General features: G+C 35.9%; 2 protein-coding genes across 2 annotated transcripts in view; one reads left to right on the top strand and one right to left on the bottom strand.

The window, feature by feature from the left end:
• LOC118746960 overlaps positions 1-17,433 on the top strand; it is a 463,693-nt gene that overhangs the window by 74,619 nt on the left and 371,641 nt on the right. The window lies entirely within an intron of this gene.
• Positions 14,200-15,266, bottom strand: LOC118746924 (ryncolin-1-like). Its single transcript, XM_036480911.1, has 2 exons — positions 14,506-15,266; positions 14,200-14,427 (listed from the first exon to the last, which is right to left on the bottom strand). The coding sequence occupies exons 1-2, from the start codon at positions 15,000-15,002 to the stop codon at positions 14,271-14,273; spliced, it is 654 nt and encodes a 217-aa protein (XP_036336804.1). The 5' UTR covers positions 15,003-15,266; the 3' UTR covers positions 14,200-14,270.

The raw sequence follows: 17,433 nt of genomic DNA, 5'->3' as shown, positions 1-17,433 counted from the left end.
GTTATTTTTTTTAATATAGTTAATTTTTTAACAAAAGCCAAGTATCAGGCTCAAGTATCAGGCCTAGTATATGTCTCAAAATTGTAACGTGAGTAACTATATATTTTATTTATTTTTTATTTTAATTCAGTAGTTTAAATACAAAAATTGGGCATATTATATAAACCTAAATCAGTAGTATATAAAGATCTATTGAACTTTTCTGTAAATATTAAATCTAAAGCTAAATGTGCGTTTGACTCATAAAATTTTGTCTCCATAAAATTTCCCATATTTAAAAATATTCATAAAGTTATTTTAGTTGTATAACCTTTCATCTTAAAATGAAAAATTTCTCATTGCCAACCGCTTAATACATTTTTCCGTTGGGCGTATCATCATTTGCGCAAACTTCAAGGACTCATCCATTTGTATACCGTTCCAAGTTACGCCTTGGCCGTTGTCTTTTTGAGAATAGTCGCCATTCAAATTGCTGAGAAAAACGGTATTTAAAATAGGTATGTACATATGTAAATCTATGCGTAAATGTGCAAAATATAGTTCAATTCACCTGTAGTAACACTGTTTGTACCACCAAGCTCCTCTCCAACGTTCGGCACAATTAATACCAGGGTTTGCATCATTATCTCGATCAAATGTTGTGAATTTTTCACCCTAGTGAGGCTTGAAATAATCTTCAGCATTTCCTGTGTAATTACCAAGGGTTCGCAAAACATAATCTTCCTCTTCGCTACCAATGACGAACAAATCATATTTTGCATAGTACTTGGTGCCATCGAACTTTTCCATTTTTATGTACAACTCTTGCTCACAACTCGCGGTTAGAGCGTGCAATTTATCCAAACCAATCCAATAATTGCCAGACAAATTACCAAATCCTTGCTTATAATAATAATAATAGATTGGCGCTTACACATATGTTAGTGTTTGGCCGAGCTTCTCCTCCGATTTGTGGCGTACGCCTTGATGTTGTCACACAAAACGGAGGGACCTACAGTTTTACGCCGACTCCGAACGGCGATTGTATTTTTATGAGAAGCTGTCCTTGCTTATATTGTTCCCAATTTCGATAGAAGTCCACATCCGCGCTTACGCGTCGCTGAATGACAATCCAACCGCCAAAGTCGGTATCCTCATCACACCACACCTTGAATGGATCATCACCAAATCGCTTATATTTTATAGTATAGATGCCACTTTTAAACGAGCCAGCGGCTGCTTTCATGCAATTGGTGGGCAGACTTTGGCTATTCGATAAGAAACGAAATTTTAAAAATTAGTTAACCTTGGAACTCTCAACTTTGGCACCACACTGCGTACTCATTACCTTTTTCGCTCAGTATGTAGGCGCAAATTTTCTGCCTTTACAAGTTGTTGCAACGACTTTAATTTAGTGTTAAAGTGTTCAAACATACCTATTTGCAGATCACAGTCGTAGGCGCAAATATCTTCCAATTCATTACTTCGACTCAAACAAGGTTTTAATATAAAAATTAAAATGAAGTGCAGTAGTATAAACGTTTTGAGATGCATATTTTCAGAGGACTGCAAATTTTAGCGATTCGCACAACCAATTGGATAAAACAAGACTGAGGGTTATATTGCCACTGTACAACTTTTTCTTTCCTAATAACATAACTTACAGACATACATACAACTAGCTGAGATACAAATACAAATATATGTACATGCGGTTTCAAATATCTATGTGATAAGCATACGTCTTCATATACATATGCTTGCCGAAATGCAAATAAAAAATTGTCAAAAATCAATTTCATGTCGCAGTTACTTCAAATTTGCGCTTTAAAATATAAAATTGGATGGGTTACAAAAAAGCATACTTAAAATATTGCGAAGAAAGCGAATTAAAAGAATCGAAATTTTTACGAAAGTTTTTTTTTTTTCAATATATCACAAACATTGAAATTTGGATTTTACGGATTTTGTTAAAGAATAAACTATATTTTTATACACAAATATTTAAAATTAAAACAATAATAAAATAAATAGTCAAATCTTTGCAATTTGTGAGTGTCTTTAAGTTATGATAAGCACTATATTTTTCCTGGTCCTGACTTGACAAAAAAAGTCGATACCTTTCGCGTATTTTCATGAACCCCAAAAAGTTCCCACACCAACTTAGGCAAAAACTCTTTCCTACTGGGTCATCAAAAAAAGGCTTCGGCTGTTACGCGAAATGACTATGCTGCAAACTCAGCAAAACTTGACACATGGCAGCAGTAGTATGTATGCCAGACTTTGGCACAATGTATGTAGCTGTAGGTATTAATGTGACAAACAAAAATTATTTATATTTTGTGAAGAATGCAAGCGTTGCAAAATACATTGATGATCATCTAAAGTTGCAGAATACTGTGCGAAGCTAACAAATGTAAATATTTTCACATCGGCCCCGAGCACTTCTGCGGCATAGGAAAGGGGGCCAAGAAAGAGGAAGAAGCACATAGAAATAGCTACTGGACTATCAACTAGGTCCAGAGCATTCCATGCCGTTTAAAGGACGTTTTTGAGGACGCTAATTTACTCAAAATTGATACACCCCGGCTCACCATGTAGCGGTAGCTTCACCGGAAAGGTGAAAATCATATATTTAATACTTGCGCCGGGTGTTTAATGTTCGGCTCCGCCCGAACTTAGACTTACTTATTTGTTTCTATTTATTTTTTGCGATGTTGCTTTAAGCTGGGCTTAACCCCCGGGACCTGCGGAGTGGAAGCGCACACTGCTTATCACTACACCTAGCGGTGGACTTATATGAAAAGTGGTCAAAATTTAAGTCCTATTTCTACGATTTTGGACGTTTTGCTTTTATGTGGCAAGCGCGATAACCATACTGAGTTTTGTATTTGTTTTGCATTTGCAAAAATTTCCTTGATTAAATTTATGAAGTTTTTGTACACTTGCGCATCTCAACTGCCATGTAATAAAACTTTCTTAAGTTATAATTTGATGGCAGTTGAAAGCATGCTCGGCTTATGTGGTATGTTGCATTCTCCGCACACTGCTTCCGGAGCATTTTGCGGAGCCTGCATGGCTTCTAAAAACTACCGTTATATGGGAGGTAGGCGTGGTTATTGTCCGATTTTGCCCATTTTGAATACCATCCGTCATACGCTGAAAAGAAGTACACATACCAAGTTTCGTTAAGATATCTCAACTGTTATTCGAGTTATCGTGTGCACAGACAGACGGACGGACAGACAGACAGTCTTCGCATAATCGGTTTTTTTTTTCATTCTGAGCATTTATGTATACATTTGTCTATATCTATCTCGTTTCGTTTTGGTTTGGCTGTTACAAACAGCCGTTATGTGAACAAAGTTACAATACCCTTGTGCACAAGTGTGCTCGGGTATAAAAACAATTTAGCATACCTACTATATGAAGGTCGTAACGATAATGACCCCACATAATGATGCAAGTCTATAGGAACTGTAGGGTTATCCAGTGCAGTCATAGAGATGTATTAAAAATTCTAAATGAGTAAACTGGGGTTTGTATATGTAAATAAGGACTGAACTGAACGTAACCTGAAATTTTAAGCAGCATAAACAAGTAGGCTGATTAAATTTTTTATTTTGTTGTAACATTGCATATTTTACGCAATATTATTTACTTTTGAAAAATTTTCGAGATCACATTTTTTCCCACTCCTGCCGCAACTTTTTACGTATGTCCTTCATCAACCTTACGACAGTGCTGTCATTGACCTGCTTTGTGGCCCTCTTCCATTTCAAGCCGAAATCCTGAACATTTTTAGCAGTTTCCTTGGTATTTCTTAGCTTGGATTTAACTAACGCCCAATACATCTCAAGGGACGACACTGCGGGACATTTGGCGGGTTCACTATTTTGGGAACGAAGTCAATGTTTTTGGATTCAAGAAAGTTAGTTGTGGATGCCGCGTAGTGGGCTGGAGCTAAATCCGGCCAAAACAGTGCGGCTCCTCCATGATTTCTTACAAATGGCAGCAATCGTTTGTTTAAACACTCCTTGACGTACACTTCTCCGTTAATTGTGCCAGTTGTCACAAATGAGAAGGTCCTTTTGCCACATTGGCAAATTGCCTGCCACACAAGATTCTTAGTTCCAAATTTTTCAATATTGATTGAAGTGTCTGCATCTGGGAGTGTTTCGCCTTTAAACTTCGTGTAGTACTGTGGTCCTGGAAGCGTGCTGAAGTCTGCTTTTACGTAGGTTTCATCGTCTAAAATGATGCACGCTTTTTTTCTCTCATCAAATTGCACAGCTTTCGGGCTCGTGTTTTTATAGTTTTTATCTGCTTCTCGCTAACCTTTGCTGCTTTTTGCTTCTTCCGAGTTTCTAAATTATTTCTCTTCTTGCATCTTTGCACCATAGACTGGCTGGTTCCACATTTTTTCGCAACATCTCTAGAGGACATGCTTCGATTTTTCGTTATCACTGATGTTATTTTTACGTCCAAAAGTTGATCTCGTGGAACTTTTTTAAAGCTGAGTTTTGGGCAGCGCTGGACCGTCCAAATATCGGTTCAGTACCGATTCAGCCCTACTTCGCGCGATTTTTAATTCCTTTGCAATAAAATGCCGCGGCCTTTGTGGATTTGCATGATATTTGTCAACAATAAGTTTGCGCCGTTTTTACACCAAAACTGTATGCTTTAACGGGAAAGTTCAAATTGGGAATAAACTTTAACGCTTTGAAGGAAGCATTGCCGTCGAAAAAAATTAGTATTTCTTGACAGCTATCTCATGGGCATTTTCAAAACTTACAAATTATGTTCGATTCAGTCCTTAATTGGGCCAAATTTCAAAAAATCGACACCTATGGGCAGACATTTTTTAAGCAGAAATTCATGCGCCAGATATTTGCGGGAGAGAAGCAGAACAACTTCGAACTAAATGCAAAGTAGAGAATTTTGTTTACTTGGGAACCAGCATTAACACCGATAATAATGTTAGCATCCAAATTCAACGCGTAATCACTCTTGCCAACAAGTGCTACTTTAGACTGAGTAGGCAATTCGGGAGTAAAGTTCCCTCTCGACGTACAAAAACCACACTCTATAAGTCACTCATCATACCCGTGCTGGTGTGTGACGCAGAAGAGAGAGATTTTGCGCAGAATTTACGGGCATTTACTTATTGGCGACGGCTACGTTGGCTTGGCCATGTCATTCGAATGGACACCGACACTCCAGCTCTGAAAGTGTTCAATTCGGAATCCGATATTGGTAAGACCAAGCGGGGAAGGGAGCGGCTTCACCTGGAATTTACAATTGGCGTCAATTGGCACAGAAGAGAAACGACTGGCTTGCTTTGTTGAACTCGTCAAAAATCGCTTAGGCGGTTACAGCACCAAATAAGAAGAAGCTGCTTTACATATATAACTCGATTCTCCACATTTTACTTTTAGGAATCCTTAACTGAGCGCAATGTCAATCAAAGTATTAAAATTGCAATATTCACACTTCGATTTATTATCATATCGGAGAAATAAGGTAACACCCACCTCAGCATTACATAATTACTTACGTAAGTAGGCGACACAGTATTTAAGCTACAAATTGTCGCTTACTTGCTTGTGTAAGTAAAGTAGGGAATATTTATCCTCCTCTCTTCAGCGCAGACTCTTTCACTTTCAATATCACTGTTAACAGCAACAACTACTTAAACAATAAGTATTCCGTTTTTTTTTTTTTGGAGAAGTAAGTTAATTACCTGCGATGTTAGCCGCTGCCGTTGCGTTGCTATTTTCTGTATCGCAGGCACCCACTAATCGCGAAGCATTCAAGCAAAACGCCGATAGCATTGTCGCCAGCAATATTTGTATGTAATATACCCATCTATATAAAATGGAAAGCCTTCAGCATTGACCGTGTGCCTTGATTACCGGCACTACCCTGTGAGGAAACGCGCTAGTGCCGAACTGCTTCGCAACTGGCGAATTTAACATTGCGATGTCCTACGAAGCGTCAATTGTCGCGCGCTGCATTCCTTTTTCGATAGTTCCGAATTAGTTCTAAAATCGACAGACGAAAAAGTGGCATAATTTTTTCAAACAGAACCTTTGTCATGATAGCATATTTTAATTTATTTTCAAAGGACTGTGTTTTCACGAATGGAACTGTTTTTGTTTTGTAATATCAGAACCGAACGGAAAACCACTCCAAAATATGGTTTGGTTCGATTCAAAATAAAACCTACATAAACTATTTAAAATTTGTTAGATGGGAACTCCGTGAGTTGGCCTACGAAGTTGAGAACGCAAAATTTTTTAGCGTCAATTAAAAATTCTAAGTATGTAGTGTTTGTTTACTCGATTAGACCTTCGACTTGTTGAAACCTTAACAGAGTTTACTCCGATAATAATTTATATAATTTAATACAAACTACCGATACCGTATACCGATGGATCGAAAATGGATGACGGGAGCATTGGGTCAGGTCTTGGTGCTTGGACCAAGATTCCAGAAAAGTCTGTCAGTGGGCTCATACCCAATCATATTCTAGGCGGAAATCTTTGCTATCGAAGTCTGAAGCATGAAAAGTTTGAAAGCAACGAAAGGATGACTAAGGACCAAGGAAAATGAAACAGACTGCTTGAATTCAGCCGGGAAGGTTTTAGAACTCATACAGGCTACCTGACAGGGAACTGCAACTGATTAAAATGGCGCTTTCTTTAGAGACGGACTGCAGGTTTTGTTGGCCGGTAGAGGAAACCTCGGGTCATATTCTTTGTGACTGTCCACGTATAGTGAACTGTAGACTGACACACCTTGGGGAACGATTATTTTGCTGAGCCGGAAGTACTTCAACATGCAAGGTTTACGAGATATTCTAACTTTAAAGTGTGAAGGTGACCTTTTTGATAAATTTCGAAAACTTGGATAATTGAGAATACATTTTTTCGGATATTGGCGCAAACTGTTTGACTGTTTCTCATGTAAAAAATCTTTTTAGTATTTAATTTTTAATTCCGGTAATTCCTCGCTGAGATATAAATATTTAAACTATCCATTTTGAATTTCATAAAATTTTTCGATTTAGAAAGCATATTTTTATTTTTTATGAATTTGGGTTTTATTGTTTAAAAAATTGAACCATTCGAACCGAACCGAACCGCGGTTCAGAGATAACCATGAACCGGTTCTTGCACCGGTACAAGTTTTTTCTAAGTGGTTCGAACCACTGAACCGAACCGTATCGATTTTCGGAGCGCTTTGCCGCCCTGTTCCAACACGTTGAAATGTTTATAAAAATTTAATTTTTTTTTTTTTTTTGTATTACCGAACTATGATAAAGCAGCTGTGAAGTATAGCATGAAAGCATATTGTAACGAAAAAGCCGCCAAACAAGTATCTATTTAAAGTAAAACAGCCCCCCACAGCACATGCACTATACATTTCTAATTGTTCTAGCTTCTTGCAAAAAAACTCAAAATTTTAGAAAAAGTGGACTTAGCAGCAACTCTTCACCGTTAGCTAGCCTAAATGGTTTTAAAAAATTAAATAAAATGGCCTTGTAAAAGTTCGATATTTCGCTGCTTTTTAACTGGTGGTCATCTAATTACTATCGGACGGGTTCGTTTTTGCTGATAAAAGTCTAGTACGGAGCTAGAAACTCGGTTCACTAGCTCCGAGTTTCCTTGCAGGGTATGGCCAGCTAGCCTTTTGTAACATTTTACTGGTTGCAATTAGCGACACACACAAAAGGCACTGATTTCTTCATAGGCCTCTTACTTATCGCATCGCAAGCTTACAGGTATTGCTTTGATGTTTTTTTTTGTATGTTGTCATTCTTTTTTATGGTTTTGGTATACTTATCGGTTATTGTATTTATTATTTGTGTATGTATTGAGTTGCTGCTGCTACTGGCTGCCAACGCTTCTTTGCTGCATTTTTTCGTTGTCAGTAATTAGCTGTTCAAATTTAACATTCGCAAGCTGCTGCTGATTTTGTTTGTTTTGCATTACAGCAACTTTGGCAGGCAATGCGGAAGAGTTTTATTTATTCATTAAATTTTCTTGGAAATTTCTGCGGTATAGGAAGTCCATAGTGTTTTGCAATACTGTTTTTGAGATAGTGCATGGATTTTAGCGTCATATTTTATTGTTGTAGATAAGTACTCGTAGTATGTAGAGCATCTTAAAAACAAATAAAAAAAAAAACAAAAAAACAACTTGATAAAATAAAAGCAAAACGCGGCAATGGTACATCACTTTTCTTGCGCCCCACCCCTGCTCTAAATGGAACAAATATACATTACATACACTCACCAGAATACGTATCCGTACAGTGTTTTTGTTTTTAATATTTGCAGTGGTTTTCGTAATAATTTATTTATTTTGTTAATTTTTAACAGAAGCATAAATAATTCATTCTGCATCAAATGGCATATAAATTACTGATTCAAAGTGTTTACAAAATTTAGGAAAATTCGAAAAATTGTCACCAAAATTTTCAACTTAATAATGGAAAGCTGTGATAGAATTTCCTCTGCAGCTGTACGGCCTTCGCCAGACTAACATGCAGTTACCAGTTACATTATAAATATTTCCTTCTATAAACTATTCATTTTCTTAAATGAGTCTGGCCTTACTTACTTATTTTAAAGACTAAGCTATGAGCCCAACCTTACAAGTGGGTCATATCAGAGCTTATCAGAAAAAGTCAAACAAAATGGCGACTCAGTCGTTCATTTCATTCTGGCTGGCATGGCTTGTAGATGCATATAGTATACAAGCGCCTCAGTCGTTTACGTTTTCATTACCTCACAATATTTAAAAAACAATAAAAAAGTAGTCATTTCAATTTTCTTATGGACTATTTTTTATATTTTCTATTTTACTAATGGCTTGATTTTACTTCTCCTCTCGTTAAGATCATGTTTTTCCATAAAGGCTTAAGATTTACCACTAAAAAACGTAACTTCCTGCAATTAAAATTAAAATGTGAAACTATAAATTATGCAGCAGCGGTTTTTCACTTTTCGTTGCAAAAGGCATCGCCTGCAACAGAAGTTTTGTTTGACGCTAGCTGTTCTTCCACAATAGATACACACACAGGCGCACACACAAAGAGAGAAAAATAAAAGCAAAATATGCAGATTGGAAGGCCATTTTCGCTTTTATTGCCGGGATGGCCGAGAAACGCTGCCACTGCCACTGCCACTGTCAGTACAACTTGGCATGGGCGAAGGTGTTGCCGCGCGTATGCCGCTTGCCTCAACTCCTGCTACTTTGCTTAAGTTATGTGGTTGCCATGCGATGTGCTAATCGCTACTCTTTGATGATATTTTTTTGTTTAAGTAAAACAAAAAAAAACAATGTTAGTTGCATATTATAGGCCAATGAACCTTGCGGCTTTAATGGCAGCGAAAGAAAGAAAAAACAAAAACTTTTATTCGCTATACGGCGGATGAGCCTACTAAGCACAGTTATGGGCTTACATACATATGTACATCGGTAATCGTATGGGCAGCATGTTGATGTGTGTCTCTGGGTGAATGCACCGCTATCTTGGGCTTTACTTGGGGTTTCATTTTCTTCTTGCTAGCGGCTAGTCGCATAAAGGTAAGCTTGTGCGAAAAAATTGTTAAAATTACATATGTAGGACTTTCAACAAATCACGACACTCTTTTCTGGCTGGCTGGCTGGCTGCCTGTCTGACTGACTGACTGATAAAAATCCTAACATACGATTTGCCTATACGTACATACATATATGCATACATGAAGCAGTAACGAGGTGCCATGTTATTTTGGATGGCTACGCGGAGCTGCGCTGTTGGCGGCAACTTGTTTGCTATTGCTGATGTTGTCAAGTTTTCAACCAAATCACTGCGTTGGTGGCGTAAGTGACAGCTATTACGGGTGTCAAATGTTGAGTTGATTTGTGATGGTGGTGTTGGCATATTGCTTAACAATTGACGGATGCAGCTAAGTTAGAAGATTTTAAATTATAATAATAAGGATAAAGATATGGATAAATATAAGGATCAAGATAAGGATAAGGATACGGATAAGGATAAGGACAAAATAAGGAATACAGATAAGGTTAAGGATACGAATAAGAATAAGGATAAGGTTATGGAGAAGGCTAAGGGTAGGGATAAGCATAAACATATAGGATATGGAGAAGGATAAGGATAAGTATAAGGTTAAGGATACAAATAAGGATAAGGTTATGGATAAGGCTAAGGATAGTGATAAATATAAGGATAAGGATAACAAAGATAGTGATAGGCATTAGGATAAGGACATGGATAAACATAAAAATAAAAGAAAGGGTAACGTTTTCGGCATGGCTCATTGCCGTTTTTGGCCCTATTTTTTATTTACTTATTTATTTATTTTAGTCAAATGGAAAACAATTTCTTGCTGCCTATAATACAGAAGAGCTTAAGAACTAGTTATAGTAATTTAATAATGCATTTCGAATTGTTCCAATTGATAGAGATCCAATTGATAGAGATCCAATTTATTTTTCTATATTAAATTTCGTTATACAGTCTCAGTGAAATATCATTATTGCAGCTCATTAAAATTAACATTTTTTTATTTCATATATCTGGCATATTTATATTTTTTTTATAAATTTACAGAACTCCTGCAGACAGAAGCAAACAAAACGAAATAGAAACGAAGCACATCCGTTGAGACGCTCTTGAGTTATGCGATAACACATTTTTTTAATTTTTTTGTAAAAAGATTATTTTCGAAAGATGGCAACCCTGTCAAATTTTTTTTTCATAGATATTAAATTTTTGTATACATCAGGTAACTAGCATTATTGCGGCTTATTTAAAAACAAATTTTTTTTTTGATATTTTAGATATTTGGCAACACCATTTCTCAAATTTGTTCTTTAGGAACCCTCTACAGACAGAAACAAACAAAAAAGTAAAAATAATTAAAATTTACCGGTTGAATGAAATATTCCAATATTGATATCTATCAAAACAAGTTAAGACTTTACATCGAATAAATTTGTAAAAAGGGCTGCCACATGTTTAAAATTTAAATTTAATTTAATAAAATAATAATATATTAGTCTCGAGACTATAAGCAAATTGTTCGTAAAGGTGCCTTTGTTTCTAAATTTTACTACTTAATCCAGTTTGCACGAGTAAATTTCATCATTTTGGAATGAAAGCAATTGTTTTAAAATACATACATATCTATTGACTGCATACATAATTAAGAAACTACACTCAAAGCTATCATCAAATCACAGAGCTAACTAAAGATCAACTACATGCTACGAGCTCCACAATCAAAGCCCTTCGAACGCCTACACAAAAACATGCAATACTGCTCCTTAAAATTTTAAACAATCAACAAAACAAAAATCAAAAAATAAAAATAAAACGTTTTACACAGTGGCCACTTGTTGCACGTACAAGTATTTACTTTTCAAATTACTGGTTGTAAACAACAACTGAAATTTTCGGGTAATTGCATTGTCAACACCTTTCAATTGTTCACTTGTTGTGCAAGGCTTAATATGCATGGAGTATGGAGCATGAAGCACACATATGCACATATGCAGCGTGCTGTATGAAGTTGCTGCTGCTGTTGTTGTTGTTGTTCGACAAGTGTGTGAAATGCAGAAATACGTTTGATGCTTTAGCGACTGCAATGAATCATGAATCTGCATTGTTTTTGTATATTACAATCTCAGCTAGATTTATGTACATATGTAAATGTGTATGTGAGTGGCATTGTTCCCACTTTGTGTGCGGTTTTTACCTTATTGTTTTTGTGTGTTTTGTTTTATATATCCTCCCTATTATAATTGCTATGTTGCATACTCTGCCTGCTGCTTAAAATACTATTTACTTAACACCTTTTACGAGAAAATTGTTGCAACCGTAAATAAATTATTTCAAGGCTATTGCTGTTGTTGTATGTTGTTGTAGCTGTATGCAATTAACAAATTGCATCTTCATTATGTTGGCAGTTGGGTTATTTTCCAATCGGCTAAAAGACTGCAATAATAGATAGCAATTGTGCATGCATGCATACATTGAAATTGGAATGGGACAGGTTTGTACCTTAAGTCTTTTGTTTTCCCGTAATATTTGGTTCGTTGAAATTAGAGATGATAATTTTGGTACTGCGTGAAACTCGATATTTTGTTTTGAATGTACAGATGCCTTGAAGGAAATTGGTTTTTGAAGTGAAACTTCTTTAGCGGCGGTTGGATGGTTGGGAGTAAATTGGCAAATTCAGCGGAAATTGCACGCGGAAATGGTACAACGGAAATGATGCAACGGAAATGATGCAACGGAATTGGTTAGGGCTGAAACAAATGCTTCTTGAGTGTATGCATATGGTATTAATTTAACAAAAACTTGCTAATAAAAGGTTAAAGAATAACACTCAGAAAACGACCAATACAAGAATGAAAGTGAAGGTGAGTACGTACATAGAGTAAGAAAAGGATAAAGGCAAAGGTCAAAATAAAAACAAAAACAAAGATGCGTAAAGATAAAGGAGAAAATGAAGACCAAGGTAAATTTAAACACTTTACTTAAGTGAAGGGGAATATGTAGATGAAGAAAATGATAAACACAAAAGTAAAAACAAAGATAAATATAAAGAAAAGGATGAGAATGAGGATATCGATAAAAGTAAAGATGAAGATAGAGGAATAAAAATTAAAATAAATATTATAGATAAAATGATATAGATGATTAGGTGCCATTTGATCGATAATAAACTATATTTCTATAGAAAATTAACAAAAAATGTATTATGAAATAGAAAAAAACACTGTATTCCGGGTGTATATGCCCTGCAAACCAAAGTTCCCGAAATCTTAAGGAAATCGTTAGGAGTATCTCATTTCTGTAACGATTTTTTCAAAGAAAATTATATGAGGTGGTTGACACGAACTCGTAAAGAAATTTCTGTACGAAAAATAAAGAAAATTCTGGAAAAATTCTGAAAGATGTTCGTCACATAGCAGTATTATTTTCGTTGCTTCACAGATTTTCCTCCGAAATTTCGTAAAAGAATGGAAGTGTGCGTAATTTATTTCATTTTAGAAAATTCGGCAAAATCTCTAATTAAATCTTATCGAATTATTTAAAATTCCTTTACAATGCAGAATACTCTGAAAAAATGGTTTGCAAAGTACATATATATACAGATAGATAAAAGTTTCAATATGTTTGGAAAGCATCACGTCCCTTTTCCAGTAGCCCCAAAATCTCCGTAACAATTTCCAGGACGCTACCGCAAATACTTCCAGAAATATACGGTATGAAAAATTCGATATGTAGGGGTAATGCCACGCTCCTTTAATATACTGAAATTCTGCAGTAGGTGACCAAAAATTCAAAAAAATCGGTACAGCTGTTCTCGAGGTCACCTCTTTTAAAAAGAAGGAACTTCTTTTTATATCATTAGTGTAGGTAACACAGGGCAACACCGATATTGATGAGGCAAATGTTAAAGCTTTTTTTTTGAACTTTTTGTGCTGATTACGAATCCACAAGTATAAAGTTTCCATCAGCTCCTGATTTTAAGAAACATGTGGTGAAAGTGCCCAAAAATCGCGTTATTTGCAATATTTGAGAAGCTCTAGCAATGAAACAAAAAGTGATAGAACCTTTCACTTTGTGCACTCCTCCTTCTGGACACCTTTCCAAAAAAGCAGCAAAAATTCTAATCGGTTATGAAACACAAGAGAAATTTGTTCCAAAACTTTCCCAGCTTCACAACGAATTTTCCACCTTTAGATCGTCTAAAATCATCCTATCATGCGATAAAATACAAAATTTCGTCGAAAAAAACAATTCTTCCGGATTCTTCCGGATTTTTCTGAATTTTCCACTTGGAATTTTATATTTCTCCATTCGAAAGCCATTCAGAAGGAATTGCACAAAAAATTCCATACAAAAAAATAAATTTTCAAATTTTCCAATTTCCCCACTTTCCGGAGGGTCCCATTCTCAATTTATGAATTACTATACATTTTTCACACCACTTTTATGTATATAGATAATGAACGTAAAACTCTAGGTCCCTCCCCTTTTGAGTAACAACATTAAGGCGCACGCCACAAATCAGAGGAGAAACTCTGCCAAATACTAGTATATTACGTAAGCGTCAATCTATAACTAATCGAGAAAACTTCATTTTCGTCCATAATTTTTATTACAAAAGGTCCCAATTTGCTTATGTATCTATGTATGTAAGTGCAAATTTATTCAAAAAAACTTAATAAAGTCGGTTTATTTCTATGTTTATGTTGTTCTTCTTAAGGTGAGAAATGTTTCATCGACAGCCGCACCATACATCTCTCTGTTGGGCGTATCATCATTTGCGCAAACTTTAGTGACTCATACCTATGTATGCCAATCCACGTTATAGCATCGCCGTTTTTCTGTTTTTGATAATAGTTTCCATTCAAGTTGCTATAAAAAAAAGTTTGAAATACGCATGAAAATATTTATAAATGTATTCGTAAATTTGCAACATATACTTGAATTCACCTCTGGTAACACTGTTTGTACCACCAAGCTCCTCTAAAATTTTCCGCGCAATTACCAGCATTATCGCGATCGAATGTTGAGAACTTACTGCCTTCATGATACCTTAAACAGTCTCGAGCATTTCCTGTGTAATTACCAAGGGTTCGCAAAACATAATCTTCCTCTTCGCTACCAATGACGAATAAATCATATTTTGCATAGTACTTTGTGCCATTGGATGCTTCCATTTTTATATACAACTCTTGCTCACAGCTCGCGGTTAGATCGTGCAATTTATCCAAACCAATCCAATAATTGCCCGACAATTCCCCAAATCCTTGCTTATATTGTTGCCAATCTCGATAGAAATCCACTTCCGCACTTAGGCGTCGCTGGATGACAATCCAACCGCCAAAGTCCGTATCCTCATCACACCATACCATAAATGGCTCATCCCCAAATAGCTGAGATTTAATGGTATATATGCCACTTTTACGTGAACCAGCGGCTGCCTCCATGCAATTGGTGGGTCGGCTTGGACTATTTTGCAAGGAAGAAGAATTTTAAAATTTGTAAATTTCGGAACTACAGTGTGGACAACGGTATCACACAGCACATAACCTCTTTTGCTCAGCTTGCAGCTTCAAAATTTGTGCCTGACTTTGATTCACAAGTTGTTGCAGTGATTCCAATTGGGCGCTGAAGTGTTTAATAATGTCTATTTCGAGATCACAGTTGCAGTCGAAAGTATCTTCCAGTTCACTGTTTTGACTCGAACAAGATTTTATTCCGAATATTAATATGAAGTTCAGTAGTACTTGTATACGCGCTTTGAGATGCATATTTGTAACGGGCTGTAAATTTCTAGCGACTCGCACAACCGAGTGGACCAAGCAATACTATATGACTGAAGCAGATTAAAATATATCACTTAATCTGATTATTTAATTTTAGAACTAATCGGATAGCCCCGGTAGCTTGTGCTTAAATGTTTTTCTATAATTTTAATTACAACAACAAATAATAATAATAATACTTAATGATTTACATACAGCGGGATTCTAATGAATCTTTGCTTAATTTGCCGATAATGATGCGCTTGCATTTTACATAGCTATGTACATTCTTATATATAGTACTTAGAAGCAACTATATATGAGTTCAACCAAATATGCGATAAGCATAAAAATATTATAATGGAGGCATTGCTTTTTTCTATTTATACCCGTGCGTACTTGCGCTTCTGCACTTTGGATTTTTCAAACACTGCACTGGGGGGTGGGTATTGACCCACTACGATTCCGGCGCTTTCGCATCTAAACTGTATTTAATCTTATATATGCATATAGCTGAAGAAGCTTACGTTGGCTAAGGTCGTATGGTTGCCCAGAACGCAACAAAAACACCCATTGTTATACCACAAATAATTATAAACAATTCGGTTGTTCACACTTGCCCAATTATTGAATCTCCGCGGCACGATAATACTCAAAATACTAGAGTAAACGGTGGAATTAAATTTCGTTGCCACACATTTGAGCAGCACTTGATGACAGCCAGCTTTGCCCCAAAAAAGCACTACAATAGCCTAGAACCCAAGATTTTTAGTGTCAATGAAGATTCCCTGACAGATGACCCTATCACTGGTCCTTTCACAACCTACTGAGTATAGTAAATATACGGTTGCCAGTCGTACTGATTTAGGAAGGACAGTACTAAATCTTCACTAACTGTACTGAAAATTTTCAATTACTAATTCAGCACGCAAATATCCTTATTTTTTTTTTTGGAAATTTGTGCTGATTTGTACTGACTTTTCAATCTCTATTCCGCTTCGTTCACATCAGTGCCGGATAGAGAATTTGGGTGCGGTAGCGGCGATTGGGATCAACTTGTCAAATAAGGTTAAATAAAGAAGACGCTTAACAAATTTCACCGATGAGTGACCCCTCAAAGTTCAATCCATACGACCTACAAGAATTCAACTGGTAATATAAAAATAATATAACACTGGGGAACAAAGTGAAATTTTAGAAAAACTTAGAGTGTGCATACTCAGTTTTACTAGATCAAAAAAAATAATAATTTTTTTCTCCAAATTTTGAAAACTTATCGTTTTTCGGCCCATATTTGCTTTGTATGCCGCTATACTGAGATTTTTGGATCCTGAAAATCGGTTTTCTCTAGAACACGAATTGATCTAATAAATCTGAGTTTGAGGTTCGTACCCTACAAGAATTGTGTGATGGAAACTAACACATTCTCATTTACCTTACTAACACATTTACAAATTTTGCTTTGGTTAAAAAGAGACAACTAAATAATGCCATAAGTCTGAGAAAGACGGAAGATCACATGTACCCAAATGTTTACATCAGATTTTTCACACTGCCCTTTAGAATTTGATAGAAACTTGTAGGTAGCCAGTGACAGAAATCTCTATCAGTCTTGCCACTCAAATGATTTGTCAAATGATAGTCACTGTTCTTGCAGGGTATGGCCAACAGCTATTGAACCTGATTACATATAAGCACTCTAGGTTTTTTTGTAATGAATGTAGGTATATTATTAATACATATTTCTTACTTACAACGTTTTTCGATTTAAGGATGGAATTCATTTAACAAGTTATTCAGAACTTCCATTATAATTATTTAAGTTGCAAACTCAATTTTGCGCTTTCCTATTTTCGCAAATCGTTCTATTATCATTTCAGTGTCAATTTCAATAGCTTAAGTGTATGTGTAAAACTGCTACAGCTGTCAGCCTGGTATTACACAGCCATTGTTTTAGCCCGCCAAGTGTTGAGGAACTTCTTTCTAAAGTAGCGTTACTAGGAGTAGCTTCAATTGTGGCCTGACTGCAGGTTATCTGATCCGAGTATTTGCAATTGGAATTGATGCAAATATTGATTTTTCGACTTTCAGGCTTTTCCTTTTGAAGTTTTAG

This window comes from Rhagoletis pomonella, unplaced genomic scaffold, assembly GCF_013731165.1.
Source record: "Rhagoletis pomonella isolate Grant_MI unplaced genomic scaffold, Rhpom_1.0 Rhpom_scaffold_00011, whole genome shotgun sequence".
NCBI lineage: Eukaryota > Metazoa > Arthropoda > Insecta > Diptera > Tephritidae > Rhagoletis > Rhagoletis pomonella.
Note: the sequence above shows the minus strand (reverse complement) of the source record. Positions and strands in the feature narration are given on the sequence as shown.